This window comes from Corylus avellana, chromosome ca6 (genome assembly GCF_901000735.1).
Source record: "Corylus avellana chromosome ca6, CavTom2PMs-1.0".
Classification (NCBI taxonomy): Eukaryota; Viridiplantae; Streptophyta; class Magnoliopsida; order Fagales; family Betulaceae; genus Corylus; species Corylus avellana.
Genome location: NC_081546.1, coordinates 19,094,148 through 19,115,623, shown reverse-complemented (window position 1 = coordinate 19,115,623; position 21,476 = coordinate 19,094,148). Strand labels below are relative to the sequence as shown.

The 21,476-nt window shown below is 35.7% G+C and overlaps 1 protein-coding gene across 2 annotated transcripts; it reads left to right on the top strand.

The window, feature by feature from the left end:
* The first annotated feature begins 4,068 nt into the window (after positions 1-4,068).
* Positions 4,069-13,329, top strand: LOC132185884 (synaptotagmin-5-like). 2 transcript variants are annotated; one of them, XM_059599687.1, is made up of 14 exons: positions 4,069-4,541; positions 6,828-6,902; positions 6,996-7,103; positions 7,494-7,526; positions 7,628-7,717; positions 7,959-8,084; positions 8,179-8,322; positions 8,893-9,312; positions 9,701-9,832; positions 10,576-10,794; positions 10,910-11,182; positions 11,967-12,104; positions 12,354-12,656; positions 12,924-13,329. In XM_059599687.1, exons 1-14 carry the CDS (start codon positions 4,353-4,355, stop codon positions 13,143-13,145), a joined length of 2,472 nt encoding a protein of 823 aa, XP_059455670.1. In that variant the 5' UTR covers positions 4,069-4,352; the 3' UTR covers positions 13,146-13,329. The 2 variants fall into 2 exon arrangements, with proteins under 2 accessions (XP_059455670.1, XP_059455671.1); XM_059599688.1 differs by lacking the exons at positions 4,069-4,541; positions 6,828-6,902; positions 6,996-7,103 and having other exon boundaries at positions 7,628-7,709.
* Positions 13,330-21,476: the final 8,147 nt, after the last annotated feature.

The window sequence follows — 21,476 nt, the reverse complement described above, 5'->3', positions numbered from 1 at the left end:
AGAATTTTGTTTGTAGTAAAACTCTAACACACTATACGTGTGTTTATAAGAGATAGAAAAGAAGAGAAAAACAAGGGAGATAGAGAAAAAGAAGTAGTGCGGCACTGGGAGAGAAAGAAAAAGAAAAAGAAGAAAAAAAAAAAAGGGTTTCGCCTATTCACATCCATCAGAGATTGGAGGTTCGTTTGTGGTCCGATCTTGATGCAATTTTAGAGTCTTGCTCCTGACGACAAGTGCTACGTATTGACTGGTGTTGATCGTTGGAATTCCTCTCCAATCGCTTGGTTGCTAATACCTATTTGATGAGATCTTTCTTTATTCTTGTTGGAATCCACTTTAGGGTGATGAATTTATGTTTAATCCAAGAATGCATGTATTCTTGATGTGGTGATAATCTCTAGATATTTCTCTAGGGAAGACAATTGTAAACTCATTATTGTTGATAGTGGAAGATTTAACTAGACTAGGTCCCGTGGTTTTTACCTTCGCATTGGAGGGTTTTCCACGTAAAAATCTTGGTGTCTTGCTTGTGGGTTTGCTTGATTATTATTTTGCTATTGTGTTACTATTTAATTTGCACAAAGAGGGGTAGATTAATTCCGCTGAACATCTGAAATTGGTGTTCACCCCTAACAAAAGGTCCTGCAAAAACTACCATAGCAATGGCTAATCTTCATATCACCCACATTTGTGAGGTTTGCTGGTTACATGGATGATGGGGTACAACAATTATATATAAAGTTTGTAGAATAAGGCAATGTGTCCAGCAAGATATATATGAAATGAAGCCCATTGTACCTACAATAATGCAGCCGTGGTCCATTGACCACAAATAATTTTTTGTGCTTTTAGCGTGTTCTACACTACACGTTTGTCCCACCACATTTTGGAGAGAGTGTCATTTGCTTTGAGAGGATCCGCAAGGAGAAAAAGATTTTGAGGCAGTGTTTGGCAAAGGAGTGGGCTAGACTGGACTTAAAAACTTAAAAAATTCTTTTCAAAATTAACTCTAGCATTCTTATTTTTTACAATACATCAATAACTTTTTATTACTATTCAAATAAAAAAATAATTACAAAACAAATTTTTTTATTTTTTTTATATAAAACGTTCTTACTTATTTTTCTCATATTAATTAAATCTGTTGCAGTTCCGATCTACTTATTTTTTTCAAGCTCCTTGCCAAACACAGCATGAGAGAATGTGACAAACGAGGGTTTTCACCTTTTGACTTTTTTTATTTGAAGATTAACATGGGAAGTTATTGCCTATTGGTGGTGATAGTCAAGTCATATATATCAATTGCTTTTAGGGTAATCACGAGCATGTACAATGGGCAAATCTGATCATTTAAATGTAGGAAAAAATGGTTAGCAAATCATGAACCCTTTGATATCTTTTCTTGGATGTGAAAACATGACCATCTAGATATTTTCAATTTCGCTTTTAAGGGTGCCGGGGGCTTACGTGTTTTAGGTGGGTGGGCTTTGCAACCCTGACTTAAAGGCTGCTTGAGGCATCCGAATTCCGCACCCCTCTCTTGGTCAATTGTCATTGTCAACTTTTTCTCATCCTTGATTGTTAAATATTCTTCTTTCCGTATTCCTTTCTAAGTCCTCTTTTCGTGGTCCATGCTTCTTTTTCATTCTCTTTAATTTGCTGTTGTTTTGATTTGATTTTTAAGTTCAATTATATATGTGTGTGTGTGTGTGTGTTGATCAAATAGAGAATTTTGTTATAAAAAAATTTATTAAATTGGTCTAACAACTTGGGCTTGATCATCATCGTGCTTTGAAACAGGGCACAAAAAAGAACACATACCAGACCTCAGTTTCCCCTAGAGATTTGAACTACCTTAAACCCTAAAAAACTTGTTGTCAAACGGAAAGACACGAAATCTAGATCCAAGGTTTCACACTGTGCGTACGCCGTACGGTCTTTTTTCCTCCATCATCTCGCGCCCACCATTACTTCACCCCCGATACATCCACGCGCTCTTCCACGAGTGAGCTCACGACCCAATCATAACACCGCTAAGAGGCAAGTAGGATTCTAGACGAGTACGACCAACTGGTCAACCATTTTTGACGGTCACAGATCCTCGTGGTGCACCGCTGCGACACGTGGACGGGAACCACATGCTCTATTCCTGACCGCTGGATATTCTCGAGGATCCGCATATGAGTAATAGATGTCTCCGTTAATCACGTGATGGGGTTCCGCGACAAACCTTTTTTTTTTTTTTTTTTTTTTTTTTTTTTTATATGAAACAAGTGATGATACGGTAGATCTCGTGGTCAACTTTTTACGACGAAGACTTGGAAGATAGAGAGATCATAGACTTGTCCAAAGTCTCCGTAAAAATAACCCGATGGTAAAAAATTTGTGAATATTTTTCTAAGTAAAAAATTAAGAGAGGTGTCACCTAAAATAATAAAGAACTTGCAAACAACACATGGTTCCCACGAGGTGTTGTCTAGTGATAGGGCATATATGGTGTCAAATTGTGTCTCCTAGCAAGGCGTGTCGGTGGCCGAGTATTGCTTGTTGAAAGGGTACGACCATGGCCGATCATAAGCGTATATAAGTAACTGTTTAGTGTATAAACAATTCTTTAGTGTCTGCATTGAGCGGTACGTATGGTGAAGATTGGTCGAACATGATGAAGTAATTTTAGGTGACTTACTTGTATCTTACTAAGAATGATGTGACTATTAAAATTATCCTTTAATCAAAATTCAATAATAATCAATCAAAAGCCTAATAATAATTTTAATAGTCATATTATTTTTAGTATGACACAAATAAGTTACCTAAAATTACTAAACATGATGTGACATCGAATTTTTTTTTTTTTTTTTTTTTTCTCCGGTTGTTAGGTTGTGACCTTAATCAGGTATCAAGTAGGATTGTGTGCTCACTAATAGGCTATGGACGTAGGCTGATTTCCCACCAAAAACAATGAAATAGTTAAGATGAAGTAGTTGGGAGTTATTTTCTACGCCTCAGTCTAGCTTTTACCTGTAGTGGGTCTGCCGACCGATCAAGGCTAGTGACCGGAGCTTGCCTCTTCTGGCCTAGACACCGGCGAAACTAGTTCAACCCCTCAATCCCCAAAATGTTTCCAAATTTTTTTTTTAACAAAATACTTCCATATTTCTTGTAAAATCAAATTATTACTCCTCAATTAATTTATTTTTTTAATTCCGTCCCCTTACATCTAAAAATTCTAGTTCCATGATTGCCCATACCCATATATATATATATATATATATATATATATATATAGGGGAAACTACATTATGTCGTCATGAATTATAATGATTTAGCACTTTTCTCTTATGAATTGTCAACTCTACTACTTTGTCTCCAGAAAATTATCATTTTGTGTCCAAAACCTTATTCCGTCAGTCAAAGCCGTTAACTCAGACGATCAACCCGTCACTTTGCGTCACTTTGTCCCATAAACTATAATGCATTGTCACTTTGCCCCCATGAATTACAACGCATTGTCACTTTAACCGTCTGAGTTAACGACTTTGACTGACAGAAGAAGTTTTGAACACAAAATAATAATTCATGGGTGCAAAGTAATATAATTGACAATTCATTAAAAAAAAAGTGCTAAGACGTTATAATTTATGCACACAAAAGGTAGTTTCCCTTTTTTTTTTTAACTTGGCTTGGTCAAGTAAATAGTGGACATATTAATAAAAATATATATAATATTATTATACAATTAAATCCTGAATATTTAAATTATTTCTCATTCCTTTTCAAAAAAAAAAAAAAAAAATTATTCTTCATTCAAATAATACATTTAAAAAAGAATTCAACCCTCAATAACTATTAAATGGATGGAGAAGCGACTCCACGTACCAACAAATGGTGGCTCCAAAGTCCAAACCAATAAATTAATAATCAATTATGTGTCCCAAGCGGCAAGCACTTGTATCCTCTCCTCACGTTTATAAACAGCAATTATACGGACAACTAAACCGTCATTAACAATTATCAGAGTTGTTAATCTTCTGGGTTTAACTACGCTGACTTCTTAGACTTTTCGTTTTCTTTTGTTCTATTGATGATTGATAACTAATCTAGACGGAGACTGTTCCCCTTTCTTCTCTGTCAGCTTCTGTCACCGTTTCGGCTTCTTCAACGGACAAAAAATATCTTCTTCCACTTTCCCGGAAATAAAAAAGTGCTTTAATTTTCAGGGGGGATAATGATTTTGACCACTGACTTTGATGTGTATGATATGGGTGTATGTTTTGCATAAGGAATAAAGTTTTCAGCTATATATAGGAAGCTGGTATTAGAGAGTTGTCATCCTCTGGGTGTTGGCTCAAATGGGTAGGAGAAAAAGGAGAGCTTTCAGTTTTGATGAGGCTGTGGAGTTTCTCAACCATCTTATAGCAGAGAAGCCTCTTCTTCCATTCTTGTTCCCTCTGATATTGCTTTCTTGGGCTATTGAGAGATGGGTTTTCTCTTTCTCCAATTGGGTTCCACTCGCTGTTGCTGTCTGGGCAGCCACACAGGTACAAGCTCCTTGTAGTGTTCATTTCCTTCTTTATTTTTTATATTTTCCAAAATTTTATTTATTTATTTTCTTTGTTGGGTTTAATTAAGGTTAATTGCTTCTAAGGTTATGCTTGTGTTACGTAATTATTGCAGACTAATAAATATGGGGGAGGGAATTGTCTGATCAGTGGCCATATATCCAGTTTGAACAGATTGTTTTGTTTATTGAATTTGGTGCTTTTTCAAGTCTCTTATCATATTTCTTTTCTTTCCAAACAGTTTTTGTGAATTTGGCCCCTTTGTTTCAATTCTCTTCTATGTGGCTCTGTTTAATACTAATTTTTACTTTGTTCTGCACTATTCTGAGCATTCTGCTGCAATAAACTTTCGCATATCTTTATGAGATTAATAAAATTGAGTTCTTCTTATGGTTGTTCATAGCTCCTTTAATCCTAATTCCTTATAAATAAATATACATATGGGTACATACTACATATACATATATTTGGTTTGACTACTTTCTTTCCACTTGTTTTGTTTCTTTGTATATAAATTATGTTGAGTGGGGTTATTAAATGAAATAAAAATAGTAAGGGGGTACCTCATCTGTTCTCTCTGACTGAGTCTAAGCGAACTCAATTATCCGCTGTACTTTCTTTCTCAGTGTACTTTATTTTGAGTAAGAGTCCAGTTCTGCTGCAATTCATGATTATGAGTTCCTCCTGAGTTCATTATTAGCTTTGTCTATTGCTTTATTAGCGGGTGGGGGGACCACCCGCCCACCTCCCTCCCCCTCCTTTTTTTTCCCCTTTTTGTCCCATTTTCTGTTTTCCATTTTTCGTTTATCAAGTATCAAGCTGAAGTAACTTTTTTGTGCATGTGGAGCTAATTTACTGCGTCTGACGTGTTCTTAGGCCTACATGTCACAATTTCTGTCAAAAACCCTGACAACATGTGTACAGAGATAACGTTTGATAAAAGAGCATATCTTAAGAGTGATTGGGTCAATTTTAAACCCTAGGGAGTGATTTGATGAAAGGTTGAATTTCAAGAACATCTACAGTATTTTTCCTCTTATTTAAAAACCTTAAAAATGCACATAACAAAGGATGGGAGGTTAAATTAAGCAATAAGTTATCTGTAAAAGAAAGCTATCTGGTATATATTATTGCAGAAGTCTATCCAATAACTAGATTGCCCATGAAAGATAAATGCAAGCAATTGGGTAATCATGTACTGATATATCTCTATTTATTGTTATCTTTGTACATATAAATTTGTCACTAAGTTGATCTTTTTCTTTTTTTTTCTTTTGGGGGAAGGTTTTAGCTTGACGATATTCAAATATAGGACTTATCCCAATCCCACCCCACCAACTTTGGTGATACAATTAACTTGTAGCTCTGGTCAGTGAAATTCCATTTCTTTAATGGATTTGCAAACCCATGTTTTGAATGTAATTGAAATAGCTTCAATACTTGGTTCATTGTAGAAAGGAGCATTATCTCACACAATGAGACTTATAATTCAGTTGTAATAGCGGCATTTAGCAATTTGTTTTAGTGGCACAGAAAATTGCAGTTCTGATAAAAATGGGGGAATGGGGGAGCATGTTTAGATGTTTGCTCATATCATATAGAAAAAGTTGACTGGCCACTTAGCTCTATTCAAATGGCACTTCCTCCTCCTGTAAGAATGATCTGGACAATGGAGGGTAAGGTCATGGCTTTCAAGACCCATTGGGTGCGTATGTAACTTATCAATCCAAAATAATAATGAAAAAAAAATATATATATATATATATATATGCACCAATCAACCTTTTCTATATATATATATAGAAAAGGTTGATTGGTTTGTTATTTTCCTTTTTCTTTATGATTGCTGTATGTTATTATGTGGTCAATTTTTTTTCTCCCCTTTAAAATAAGGAGTGGAAGGTGAAGTCATGAATTCAATCTTGTATGGGTGTGTGGGCTGTGTTTACCTATTAAAAAAATCCTAAGTTTTGTTATAAACCTGTGTGTTGCTATATTTGTACAAAAGATATGCCGGAACACAAACCAAGGATTTCATGGGCTTTTGTGATTATTTTGTACCCTTTGGTTTTGATCCAAATTTAAGTTTCTGCTTAACAGAATTATGTTTCTAATGTTTAATCTGTTTGAAAGAGCTCTATATTTCTCTCAAAGGTTTAGTCATTCTTTCAGTTTTCACTTATATAATGAACTTGTGGTTTTATGGATAATGGGTATTGAACTTGTACATAGTGATAACATCAGACATCACTTTCATGTCTGCAGTATGGGAATTATCAACGACGAATACTTGTCGAAGACTTGAATAAAAAATGGAAGCGAATCATACGGAACACAGCAGTACCTTCACTTATCTTGCTTCATTTTATCTTCTATGCCCGTTGAGTCTTTGAGATTTATGAAGTTAACTTTCATCCGTTTGTTTTTATGTAGCCAATAACACCACTGGAGCCCTGTGAATGGCTGAATAAGCTATTGATGGAAGTATGGCCTAACTACATGAACCCAAAGCTTTCAATAAGGTTCAGATCCATTGTTGAGGTGAGATCCTGTCCTTCATTATACTTTAGATCCACTTTTGTTTTTTTCACTCAAAACAGAAAATGTAAGATCCTTCTTCTCAATGTTTCATTTCTTGGAAGTACGTGCATGTTTCATGAATTTTTAATTAAGTTTGCTAAGTATTTTAGCTTACTTCTCAACTTGTTATTGACTAAGCAATTGTATCAGCATGTCCATAATTTAGAAACTGCTTCCGTTCCATAAAAGTTTGATGTTAGTAGTTTGAATTGATGCCAGATATATAGTGCCTTTCTTAGTTTCTATAGTAGATCGATTTGCATTTAGATATTCTAGATTGCATCTTTTTCTCTGAGCATATATTTATGTTTTGTAATGATAAACTGTAATAGAAAAACTTCTTTTCTGCAGAAACGGTTAAAGCATCGAAAATCAAGGCTTATAGTAAGTGATCTACTTTTTTTATTTCATTAGTAATTCATATCCTTGAACTGATGATAACTATGTACTACCTTTGTACTGAAGAAAAGCTATCCCTAATGTAGGAAAAAATTGAATTGCTGGAGTTTTCACTGGGTTCGAGCCCACCAAGCTTGGGTCTTCATGGGACTTGCTGGTCAAGTTCAGGTGATCAGGTTTGGTTTCGATTTTACTTTTGAAATTTTATGTGTATCCCACACTTTGGCAAAGTTTCCTTCTCTTCTTTTTTTTTTTTTTTCTTTTTTTTTTTTTTTTAATTCTCTTTGGGGTAAGAACTGAATCTAAAACCTGTTTAACCTCAATGATAACTATACTCTCTCAATGGTTTGTCTTCCAAGCAATGAAATTTAGTTACGAAATTCCTGGGATCTTAATAAATCATCTTTGTGTTGACAGCGAATCATGCGATTGGGCTTTGACTGGGACACAGCTGATATGAGTATTTTGTTGCTCGCTAAGCTGGCCAAGCCATTTATGGGGACTGCACGGATTGTTATAAATAGCCTTCATATCAAGGGTGATGTATGTAAAGTAGCTTTCTTTTTTCTTTGTTCACTTAAGTAGTTTCAGTGTTGTTTTTTTTTTTATTATTCATTCACTGGATTACATTTTACAGCTTCTCTTGATGCCAGTTCTGGATGGGAAGGATATTTTGTATTCATTTGTGTCAATTCCTGAAGTGAGAATTGGAGTTGCCTTTGGAAGTGGTGGAAGCCAATCATTACCTGCCACAGAATTGCCTGGTGTTTCTTCTTGGTTGGTGGGTTTCTTAAGTGATCATATTCAAGTACATAAAGAACTAATTTAGAGTGCATTACTTTATGTTGAGCTGGCTTCAGTTCATCTTGATCTGTTATTTGCCTCTTTGAATACTTTATTGAGTTGTTTTGCTGCAGATTCTGCAATATTGATAGTAGTAAGGTGCATTTAATATCAGACTTTTCTATTATTCCAAGAAATCTTTCTGGAAAGATCAAGTTATTGAATGTTTGGAGCACAACTGCTGATATTTTTGTGAAATTAAGTTTAGAAATTGTCATGGTGGAGAATGCTCTCTACTTTTAATGACCAGTTTTCTGGAAATGAGGCTGGTTATACAATACATACTTATGTCATGTTTTTCTTTAATATTGTCACGATATCTCCTTTATCATGACATGGTACAATCCTCGCCTGAAATTATTGAAGTGCTCTTTTTTCCTAACTTACTTCCTGAAAAATATAGCCTCTAATGATATTTTAGCAAATTTAGCTGGCCCTAATGATACATCTAGCTATAATTTGGCAGAAATGTAACAGTTTATTCTAATATTATGTATTTCTCTTCCAGGTTAAACTTTTCAATGAGACCTTAGTTAAGACAATGGTTGAACCTCGCCGCCGCTGTTACTCTTTGCCATCTGTAGAGCTAAGGAAGACGACTGTTGGTGGTATTATATATGTGTCGGTCATTTCTGCAAGTAAACTTTCTAGGAGTTGCCTGAGAGGAAACTCATCCAGAAAGCAGCAGAGTTCTTTTACAAATGGTACTTCAGACGAGCAGCCTGTTGTTAAAGATCTTCAGACATTTGTGGAAGTTGAACTTGAAGAGTTAACTAGGAGGACAGCTCTGAGATCAGGTTCAAGTCCCACATGGAATTCAACATTCAATATGGTTTTACATGAAGAGTCAGGAACTATACGATTCCATCTTTATGAGTCTACACCAAGCAATGTCAAGTATGACTATCTAGCAAGTTGTGAAATTAAGGTACTATTATACTTGATGCTAATATTGTCTCAAAATTATAAATCCATGGGCCATTACTATCCAATTTAATGATTTAGTTGGTTTCTGCACTTGAAAATGCATTTTGACATGCTTGCGACAGTAGCAAAAAATCAAGGAAATGGCCATAATATCTTAAAAGATCACGAAGTAGCTTGACTTCAATAAATGCTAGGTTTGGTTTAATGTTTATAGCTGGTAATCACCGATTATGCTTGTTTCACAAATTGAAGAATGAAACAAACATGTTATCAACTGGTAGTCCATAAATACCGTTCATCCATACAACCCCTTATTTACTCGCTGAATAGGTACTCAGCATATCAATTACTTCTGTCAACTAAGTCAAATTCTTGTGTCCTATGAGCAGATGAAGTATGTAGGAGATGATTCCACGACATTTTGGGCAATAGGACCTGACTCTGGTGTAATAGCCAAGAAGGCGTTCTGCGGGGAAGAAGTTGAAATGGTTATTCCATTTGAGGAGGTCCATTTGGGGGAGGTATAACATAAATAAATTTCATGAAAATTAATTTCTCTCCCTATACTTGTGATGGTTGTATTTCTATACTTGTGATGGTTGTATTTTTAGTCTTCTTTCCACATTAGCATTTTTAGTTTTAAAAATAACAAATTAGTTTTGCAACAACTTGATGTACTTGTCATCTCAAAATTGAAATTGGCTACAGAAGCTTGATTTTCATGAAAAATATTTCAAGAGACTTATTTTATCAATTCTTTTTTGGGGGGACATAAATAACTTTACTCTGCAGAATCATAATATGGAGAGACAAATTGAAGTTGTCACTAATTCAATCAAGTGCAGGGGTGAAGCACTTTCAATGAATGATTGTTATTTAATTCTAATTTCTCAGTAGTAGTCGAATGCACTTTCTTGTGATGACTAGATTTAATAGTATGAACCACAGGGCTTTTAGTTTGCTTGTTTTTTTCACATTATGTACCAGTTGTATAAACTTCTCCTGCATTCACATTTCATATTTCCAATACTAAGTTCAACTAAACCTTGAACAATGAACAGGCCTTCTTTACTCATTTAAACTGGTATTTATGTCTCTTTTTCTTTTTTTCAATATCTTTCGTAAAGATGGTATGAATTGATGCTAATTAATTGATGGTATGAATTGATGCTAATTAATTGACATAGGTCGCTTGACTGAAATTTGCTTCTTTGAAATGAGTTCCTTTTTTTCTCTCCTTTCCTCATTTGAATAACTTTTGCAGTTGACAGTGAAGCTTGTATTAAAAGAGTGGCAATTCTCGGATGGTTCACACACCTTCAACAGCTATCATTTTAGCTCACGTCAATCATCATATGGGTCATCAAATGTCCTGCCAAGAACTGGGAGGAAAATTAGTATTACTGTTGTGGAAGGGAAAGATCTTATTGTAAAAGACAAATCTGGAAAATCTGACCTATATGTTAAATTGCAGTATGGAAAGGTGGGTTCTCTTTTTCTTCATAACATCATGAGGTATATGAACTAGGGTCTTTAAGAATTGTGAAAATTCAAGCATTACTTATGGTGACACCATATAATGTCTATGAACTTTTCAGGCTCTCCAGAGGACAAGGACCGCTCATACCATAACTCCTATCTGGAATCAGAAGTTTGAATTCGATGAGATAGTAGGTGGTGAATATCTTAAAATAAAATGCTTCAATGAAGAAACCTTCGGAGATGACAACATCGGTTCTGCACGAGTAAATTTGGAAGGACTGGTGGAAGGATCAGCCAGGGATGTATGGGTCCCCCTTGAACAAGTGAACTCAGGAGAGCTAAGGCTTCAAATAGAAGCAGTCAGAGTTGATGACTATGAAGGATCAAGGGTATATTTTTACTAGAATGAAAAGATTGATCTTTCTAATTGATTTGATACAAAGATACAGAAAAGAAATACCTACTGAGAATGTGAAAAGTTTTGGGATGATCCAAATTCTTTATGAAGAATTCAGTATGCTTATGGGCAGTGGTGGAGTAAAAAACTTTTGTTTTCTGTCCTTGGGGAGTTAAATCTCATCAGTCTACATTTAGGAAGAGAAAAGATATCTTAAACCTGCAAGATAATTATTTCTATAGTAAAGTTCTTATAGAACTAATATATTGAGCCATATGATATATTGCTTCACCAAAAAATATATATCGTGTATGCTTATTCATTATAAAATAGTATTTCTTTCCATATAATATAACTGGTTGTAGTAAAAAATAAAATCTGCTTGATTCAAAATATCTATGTTTTTTCATTTCTTTATGTACATAGTATGTATATCATACTTGGCATACAATTTGGGGGGGTATACTAGTAAGGGTGTTCTAAGAATTTAAAAGGTTTTGAGGGAGCCAGTTGTTATTTATCTTGGGGGTGACTTGTGAAAACATGTAGATTACTGGCCCGTATGCAAAATTTCCAGAAACTTTTGGTGCTATGTCTTCCCACAGGCATTGAATTTAGGTTGGTTCTGAGTTGCTTGGTCAGAACTTTCTTTTTACAACTGAAGATTAGCTGCCAATTTTTCTAGATAATGTCACCCCTAATTTCTTTATTCAGACTGAAAATGTCAGTCTTATATGCTTATTTCCTCTTCTAATTTCTTGCTCTTGTATTCTCAGGGTTCAACCACAGGTTCAGGTAGTGGCTGGATTGAACTTGTTCTCATTGAAGCAAAAGAACTTGTTGCAGCTGATCTCAGAGGGACAAGTGATCCCTATGTCAGAGTACAATATGGAAACTTGAAGAAAAGAACAAAGGTTTGAAAAAACCATAATCTTAATAGTTTCAAGATCAAGTTTCCGAAATAGTTTAGTGCACATTTGTGGAAGGAGGGTTTTCTTTCTTTATGATATGTTCCATTGATTTATTCCTTACAAAGGGGAGTTTTGTAATTTTATGTCAACCATTTAGCATACAAGTATGTAGCTTTATGCACTTGCTTGTAATCTTTTGGTGAGCTTACACCATCTGATCCCTGATCTGTTGTGCCATGACCTGCCTTACAGGTTATGTATAAAACTCTGAATCCCCAATGGAATCAGACCTTGGAGTTCCCTGATGATGGCAGCCAACTGGTTTTGCACGTTAAAGACCACAATGCTTTACTGCCCACATCAAATATAGGGGATTGTGTTGTAGAATATCAGAGATTGGCTCCCAATCAGATGTCTGACAAGTGGATACCTCTCCAAGGGGTGAAAAGGGGAGAGATTCATATTCAAGTTACAAGAAAAGTTCCAGAAATACAGAAGAAAGCTAGTTTAGATTCTGAACCGTCCTTAACTAGAGCACACCAAATCTCTAGCCAGGTGATTATTTTGTTTTGCTCTTCTTGTTCTTCCTGTGCCATTGATTTCACTTTCTAGCATGCTTCGTGATCAGATGAGCTCCGAATCAAGTTAACTTGAATACACATAAAGTTCCGACATAGTTTGAAATCATGAACTATTTTTCTCCTATGAACTTACCTGATCTAAACCAATATCATAAGATGATTTTTTTTTTTTTGGTCTATTCATCACCATGCATCTGTGTCCTTTATGCTAACATATATTGTTTAAAATATGTCTGATCAGATGAAACAAACAATGAACAAGTTTCAATCTTTAATCGAGGAGGGCAATCTTGATGGACTCTCAATAGCTCTGAGTGACATAGAAAGCCTCGAGGGTATGCAAGAAGAGTACATGGTACAGCTTGAGACAGAGCAAATGCTTCTAATTAACAAGATAACAGAGCTTGGTCAGGAAGTTTTTAGCACATCTCCTTCCTTGAGCAGAAAATATTCAGGCAGTTGAACCCTTCCTAATGATTATTTTGTCCATATAGTTTGCTTACAGGAAAACCATTACAGCTAGATAAAGAGTACATGGTTTTCCAACTAATAAGTCTTATGGTTCATGTCACCTTCAGGTTGTGTATATCAAAGATGGGATGCTTGATATCTTTATAATATCAGGTTTAAGTTTTTTCTTTTTTTCCTCTAATGAGTAAAGAAGTTTATTCAAACAGCAACTTAATACAAAGCACAAGCAGCAGAAGCTGCATACAAATTTTCTGCTCAATAAAGAATCCTTGATATTCTTGAATGAAATTACCCTGCTTCTGACATCAGCAACAATGCATTTATATACAATATTGTCATCCACTCATAAATTTTTTGTGTTATTTTTTATATTGCTTCCGCTCTTATTTCCGCATCATCATTATTTCAAGACATGCTCTCTGGGATTCTTTTCAATCCAAATGCTGCATGGATGTACCAGTTAAGCCAATTTAGCAACAGTAATGGAGAAGTTCTTTCCTTCTAAAATATTGGTATCAGATTGTACCAAATTTTGCACAACTGATTAGGAACTTTCTTTCATTATTGTGGGTTGTTAATCATGATCAAGAAAGCTCAGCATTGTTTAAATGATTACCGTTTGAAACTTCATTATAAAGCATGCGAAGTACTAGAACATAAAACTTTGAAAGTATCCTCAAAAGTTTAAAAAAATTTAATTGGGAGTGTTGAATTTTCTAAGTTCTTTCAATTGGGGTCAGAAAAATTCCCTAAATATTCCTTCTTTTAAATAAAAAAATTAAAAAGCATATTGCAAAGATGTATTTTTTTTTCTAAAAAAAATAAATAAATAAATGCCTGAAACTTTATAATTTTTTTTTTATTTTTTTTAAATAAAATAAAGCATTATTTAATGAATGTTAAATACTCTTCACGACATCTTAATTTTTTTTTTAAAGAAGATTTAACTTTTAAAGATAAATTAAATTCATCAGAGTTTTTAACAGTCATTTGAGAATAAAATAAAATGAAATATTACAAATTGAAGAATATCATGTATTTTTTAAAATAAAGGTTCTCTCATTGACATGATCCTCAATTAATTAATCAAACATGTTCTTTGCTCAAAATTAATTGGTCCACCCAGTTTCATTAATCAGTTAATCAAAATTTAAGCGAAGTGTTCTTTCTTCTAAGATAAATGTTTAAGATAGCTTTGTTTGATAACATTTTTTCATTCTTCCTTTTGTTTCTTTTTTTTTTTTCATTTTAAAACATAAATATTAACAAACAACCTAAAATTCAAAACAGTCAAAGCTATTTTCACTTTTATGTTATATCATAACACTTTTTCAAACAAAAAAATATATTTTAAAAAAGGAAATGTTAGGGCCTTGTTTGGATGGGCCAAATTTGTTTTTGTTTTGGGCTTTTTGTTAAAACCCATGTGAGTTTATTGTTTGGCCTGTTTATTCCGAAACCCAAAGAAAACATTTGGACTCAGAGTGAAGCCCTAAAAAATCCATGCTGGCCCAAATTCCATGTCTCGGTCTCCAAAACTCAACAGCCAAAATAATTATCATTGACCCCAACGGACAGCCCGCACGTTGGCCGAGACCCATGCGGAGTAATGGTCCAACTGCTACCAACTTAGGTGGCAACTTAATGCACCCACCTGTCCTGCGTTAGATTGTTTTGCTGTTAGTACATAGGAAGTCGTAGATGTGGATTGGATATCAGATGTGGGTTTGATTTAGTGTGTCGAACAGGTGCGCCCAACCATCACACATAGAGATTAGATCTTTGCTGGACAAATCATGACCTTCTATTTACATTACTCTTACCATGACGTCAACACGTGGCCATTACACATTATATAGGGAACCGTTGAGCCTCCACGCAATTGGGTCATATGCTGCTAGAAGGTGGTACAAGTCAGAGATGGCATGCCTATCAAGATTCCTAAACGGCTACTTTACCACATGCATTTACTGTGCCCCTTTATGCAGCGGTAAAGTGACCTCGCGAAACGCAAGGGCCATTTCCCCATAAAGACCATGCCTAAGGACCATTTGATTTGCATCCACTCATCTAGACCGTGGGATTAAGATGGAGATGGGTTTTGGTTTAAATCACGTGCATCATACCCCTACTGTGCACTTTAAGTTGTGCCAATTCAACTGCTGCCACCTCATCCGCAAATACGATTGTCAATGATCTCAATGTTCAGGATTGATCCAGGTGAATAGGTGTTCTGGGAGTGTGCTACACGTTAGCAAATTCTCAAATTAGTGAGTTTTCAAAATCAAACTGATTCCCCATGCCTTAGCCAGTTTTTGAAAGTACTCTTCAATCGCCCAAGATTTTTTTCAAAACAAATAACCCTATTCATGTAGGCAAATCTAACCATTCGATGAGCTCTAGGTGGCATCGTGTACTAATCTCGACCGTTGATTTGTGGTTTACATGATTAAGTGGAAATCCAGTGGTATACTAGTCCACCATAAGCCCAACTTCTCCTTCACATCAGGTTTCCTGATTAACGGCCCTAACCAAATCTAATAACACGTGTCTTCCATGCTTAAACGCCTTCACTGTGCGTGAGAAAACTCAAACGACAATTCTGCTTTGCCCGTCTTCTCCATCTTCTCCAGTAGGTTGTATCCTCCCAATCAGGCCGTATTCGTTAGCGCTCTTCAACCCCGAGCCCCGCGCATCTACACAACTCATCAATACCCACATCAGTCTTCAACCTTAGTACATCTCTGAGTTGATAGATGAACAGTTCTCACCGTGTGTATAAGCCAAATTCAAAATAAATCTTCCTCTGACGCAAACCCTAGCCCAACATCAAAGATATTGGTCTAAAGAATTGCGTAGCGGTTCTTCCATCCCCTTCATTCTCACTTATATCTATGTGGCCATTTTGTGTAGGCTTATTGGACAAGGAGCAGCAAACAATCCTGCGACCTAGATTCACCCGTATTCTGCAAGAGGCGTAAGGTCAGTATGTTTTCCTTGTTGGATGTGTGACCATTATGTGTACGCTTTTGTTTCCTTTTTGGATTTGTTTGCTCCCTTATTGGTATATGGTAATTGAGTTGGATAAACATACATATACATAGATGGAACCCATTGAAGGTGATGATGCATCCATTTGGTCTCCTGAGTTTGAACACATTTTTGTTAAAATTTTGGTTGAGCTCGTTAACAATGGGCGAATAGTGAATGGGTCAGTGAACGTAAACATGTGGTCCCCTATTGCTTCCAAATTGTCCAAAATGACTGGTCAGACCTAAACTGCCACCCAGTGTCAGACAAAATTTTCGCGTCTAAGGATGAACCACCATCAGTTTTTTGACCTCCTCTATCATAGAATTGGGTTTGGTTGGGACCCAATGGCAAACACTATCCGCGGGACAAAAACTCAGTGGCAGCAATTTCTTAGGGTAACATTTGCACAACCCATCTAGCATTTTTCCTTTCTGTCGTTGAGTCTTTAGGCAACACACACTGTGTATTTTCTTTATAATTTTTTTTTTTTTTGGTGTCTGTCTTAGATCAACAAGAAGGCTGGGCATTTTCGAAGGAAGGGTTGCCCGAACTACGAACTATTAGGTCTTATTTTCAATGGGTCAACAGCCACAAGGGTGCTTTGGCATTCTTTTGCTAGGACCCCACCAGATAGTGATGAAGAGGATGAGTTGAATGATGCATTGTTGAGGTTTGGGATGCATGTTAGTACTAGAGCGAATGCAGGTCTTGGTAATGGTAGAGAGAATGTTGAGGGTTCAAAGGGTGGTTTTAGTAATGGGGGCGACAATGTTGCTCCCACTAGTAGGGGTATAGTATTTCAGGAGGGTCATGATGGTGGCCCTAATTAGGGTGTAGTAATTGGGGGAAATGGATGTGGCAAGCGTCATGTGGATAGCTCGGGTCCCAACTCAGACAACAAGAGGAAAGGGAAGGGAAATGAGTCATCTTCTTCAATGGACTCCCTTAGAAGTGATGCCCTAAAAGAGTTTCGTGACTTGTCCCGTCTAAGGAAGGAGATTTTGCTTCAAGACCAGCAGAGAATGAGTAGTAGAGGAGAAGCTAGTGGGGATGGTGCAAGTAGTGGTGTGTCCTTTTCTAATAGCATGAGTAGGGCTCTAGGGTTATTGGATGAAGTTGCCCTTTGATTTGGATGACGAGAGGTACCTAAAGGCCTTTAACCTTTTTAAGGATGAGAGCACTCGGGATGGCTTTATAGTTATGGCTCCAGGTAGGAAGAAGGCATGGGTAGCCTCATTGTAGCAATTTCACTAAATCATTGCTGGTCTTATTAGTTTTTTGCCTGATGTTCACTGCATTGATGCAGGTTGGAGCGTTCCAAATGCTCATAGTTTTCTCTATTATGTTGTATGGCTAAGAGGCCTTTATGTTATTTGCTACTAATATTTTTTTTGTAAGGGGTGTTTAGGTTTGGCATGTAATATACCATAACAATGAGTCACTATCACCTTATGGGTGCAACTTTGACAAATTTTCTCTTCGGTTTTATGACTCCCTTATGTATTTGAATATGTAACTTAGATTATTTTGAAACGTCTATTTGCCTTTATGGTATGCTAAATTCCGTTTATGGTGTATTTAGGGTTTAGGAATTGTGTATGTTCTTTGAACCCCTTACTTGTCTGTGCAACTGTCATTGTAGACCTCCCCCCCCCTCCTTGATGTCCATGCCTATGCATATATATATCTTTTTTTAAAAAAAAAAAAGAAAAAAAAAGGAAGACATTAGAAGGGAGCAACTTCCCATTTGACCATTTCTATATTATAATACCTATTACACATGTGTCCATTACTATAAACTATACGAACAGAGTATAACAGCTTTAAAAAAAGAAATGGTTCTAAAAATTTTGTAACTGGTGAATAAGTTATTTCAAAATGTTGATCCATATGATGTTTGCTAGCAAAAGGAAGTACCCTACGAGTAGCTTTGACGCAATCAATTTTTTTTTTTTTTCAACTTTTCTCTGGAGTTATTTAATGAGGCAATCACCACCTACTATTGTTGAACCCATAAATATGGACAGAAATTTTCGTGATAAATTTATAAGAATGAAGTACAAACATTTAAATCTCGAATAATGTTCCTCCTCCAACTAGGCAGTGGTAAAGATCTGGTAGACTTTTTGTGGCCTTGTTTTGACAAGATGTGTATCTTTTCTCTTAGTTATATATGCTTATGTTTCTATTTGTTGTTTTGGTTCCCAAACTCATCTAAAAAAATTAAAAAAAAAATTATTGCTTCTCACATTCATTTTATATCAGCTAATTTGTCGTATTTTATATGACTTTCATTTCAATCACTTAAAACACCTCATATCAACTAGTGTAAAATGAATATGAATAGTTACATTACTTTTAAAACTTTATCTTTTGTTCAAGTGAGGACAATTATAATTGATTTAACAGGTTTGGTGAATTAATGGCTTAAATACCCAAATCTCCTTTATTAAAACATGATTACTTCCTAAAGGCGGAACTAGAATATTAGCAAGGGGGGAATTAAAACAAAAAGCTTTTAGGGGGGTGAAACATAATTTTAAAAGGTTTATTCGATAAAAATCTATAATTTTGAAAATATTATTAAAATTTTGAAAGGTAGCCAAGCTTTAGTTCCACCCATGCACTTACTATATTGAGTAATACTATATACCTAATTTGTTTTTTATTCTATAATTATTCCACAATATTGATATGACAGATTGACAGTACTCCAAACCAATCCTTGTTGAAAAAGAAAATTAAAAAAATAAAAAAAAATCAAAGGTTAGTTAGGCCGGTTGCATCAACATTATAAAATAAAAATATGATATATAACATTACTCTACTATATAGATAAAGTCAAGGGAGTGACAGTTAGGAGTAGTTAATTATGAGATTATAGCAATCGATTATATTGACATGATATTGTAATATCATAAATTGATAGCCAACTTTCTACTTCCAGATAATGTAAATCCAATTATAAAAATGGGCTCATTATATTGAGTTATTATCTAAGTTCATAGTAAAAATGTAACTATTTAGGTCTCATGTATGGTGGGAAATGATGACTAATCTAGGTTTTTTTTTTTTTTTTTTTTTTCAAAAAAACGCCCTCCTATGTGTAATGATATGATTGACAACATGTTTTTATATTAAACACAATATGTCGTCATCATGTCTTGCCACGGAAATAGATATTCAGTCCGAATTACAAGAAAAGAAGTCATATTTTTTACTTATAATGTTAAAGAAGCATAGACAGTCAAAGGTTGGAGCAAAAACTCCTTTGTTGCTAGATAATTTGATCACTAGTAAACCCCTTACATGGTGAGTTGCCAACAAACGGACTTTGATAGAGGTCTGTGCATAGCGTTTCTCTATATCCCTTCACTTTACAAGTTGCCATATAATAGTTAATGAATTTTGTCATAGTGTTAGCGTTATGCTGCACATACTAATATTAATAATTTATTAGGTGTATGTCATTACCATCTATAGAAATTGATATATGACACTATAGGATCTTTAAAAATTATGGAGTCAATGTAAAGAAGTTAAAATATTTATGTCAAAGTCCGTGTTTTCTAATAGGCATTATTGACATAATTAAGTGTTTTATTTCCCCCGTGTCAATTGGGGTGTATATTTAAAAATCTCTATGAATCAAACACACAAATAAAATGACTTTGTTGTGCGTCGTTTGATCTTTCTTGTTTACAATTGTCTATATAGGATGGATCCATATACTCCTAACTTCGTTTTCCACGGTGCTGAGCATAATGTAGTGGATGACAATGATTGGTTCATAGAGATGTCCTTGTTTCTGCTCGAAATTGAGGACACTTATGATGAAGCAGCCGAAGTTGAGAGGATACCCCAGCGCACTTCGGCACTTCACTTCAAGGCGCTACATTTGTATCTCGTTAGTGGCTATTTTGAGTGCAAACTACCTGAAAGATACTCGGTCGCTGAGTATGGAAGAATCACTGGCCATCTTGTGCCTAATAGAGTTGGCCATCGTCAAAGGATGAAGGTTGCGGCGGACCGGTTCCAGCACTCCACTGAGACAATTTCATGCCATTTCAAACGTGTTATTAGGGCATTATGCAACTTGGGAAAGACTATTATAAAGCCTAGGCAGCTTGACGGAGTGCACCCATAAATACAGGGCAATCCAAAATATTTTTCCTGGTTTGAGGTATGTATATATTTTCGGTAGTCCGTGGGTATTTGAATTTATTTGGGACCTACCTAACCATTCAATTGTTTCCCAATATTTTGCATGTTAGGACTGTGTAGGGGACATTGATGGTAGCCATATTCAAGCTTGGGTTCCGGCCAGAAAAAAAAACGCATTTCGAGGGCAAAAGGCAATCGTGTCCCAAAATGTAGTGTGTGCTTGTGACTTCGACATGATGTTCACGTTCGTTTATAGCGGGTGGGAGGGGACAACCAAACTAGCCAATAACTCAGGGGTCTTCTAAGATGCCATAACTAGACCTGAAAATGAATTTCCTACACAGCCAGAATGTGAGTGTCTTCTCTCCACAACCATATGTCAATATTTATAAATAAGGTTGTCTAATATCTACTCACACAAGGGCATGTCTACTTGCAAGTCACTATTACTTAGTTGACTTTGGGTTCTCATGCGCAAAAGGATACCTCCCCCCCTATCGTAGAGAAAGATATCATTTGCATGATTTTTGAAATTGTGGTGACCCTCGAGGGTTCAAAGAATTGTTCAATTATCGTCATTCGTTGCTTTGTATGGTAATTGAACGCTACTTTGGAATGCTGAAAAGGCGTTTCCATGTGCTAAATGACATGCCCAAGTACAAAATGTGTCGCCAGCCTCTTGTAGTCAATGCATGTTGCACACTGCACAACTTCATCCGCCAGGTTGACCGCAATGATATGTTCTTTGAACATGCCCCTCCTGTGAATCTTGGCAATGGTGCTGATTACCTCAACCACTATGACTTCTCTGAAAAAGCTGCTTTGATCATGGCAAACATTAGGGCCCAGATTATGCAGTTGATGTGGAATAATATCCACCCGCCGAACTGACGTGGGTTGGGTATTGCAATGCAACTATGGTGATATTCTTGTTTTGATAGCCTACCGACAGTACTTTTTCTTATTTTATGCTATATGATGTGTCATGGGACAATGCCTTTTGTGTATGGCTCGACATTATAGCACATTTGCTTGTGCTTGAAAATGTGTGTGAGCAAAGTGTGCTGCGAACATGCTATGTATGGGCATGTCAGTTGTGGACTCTTATGTTTATCGTTTTGGTACT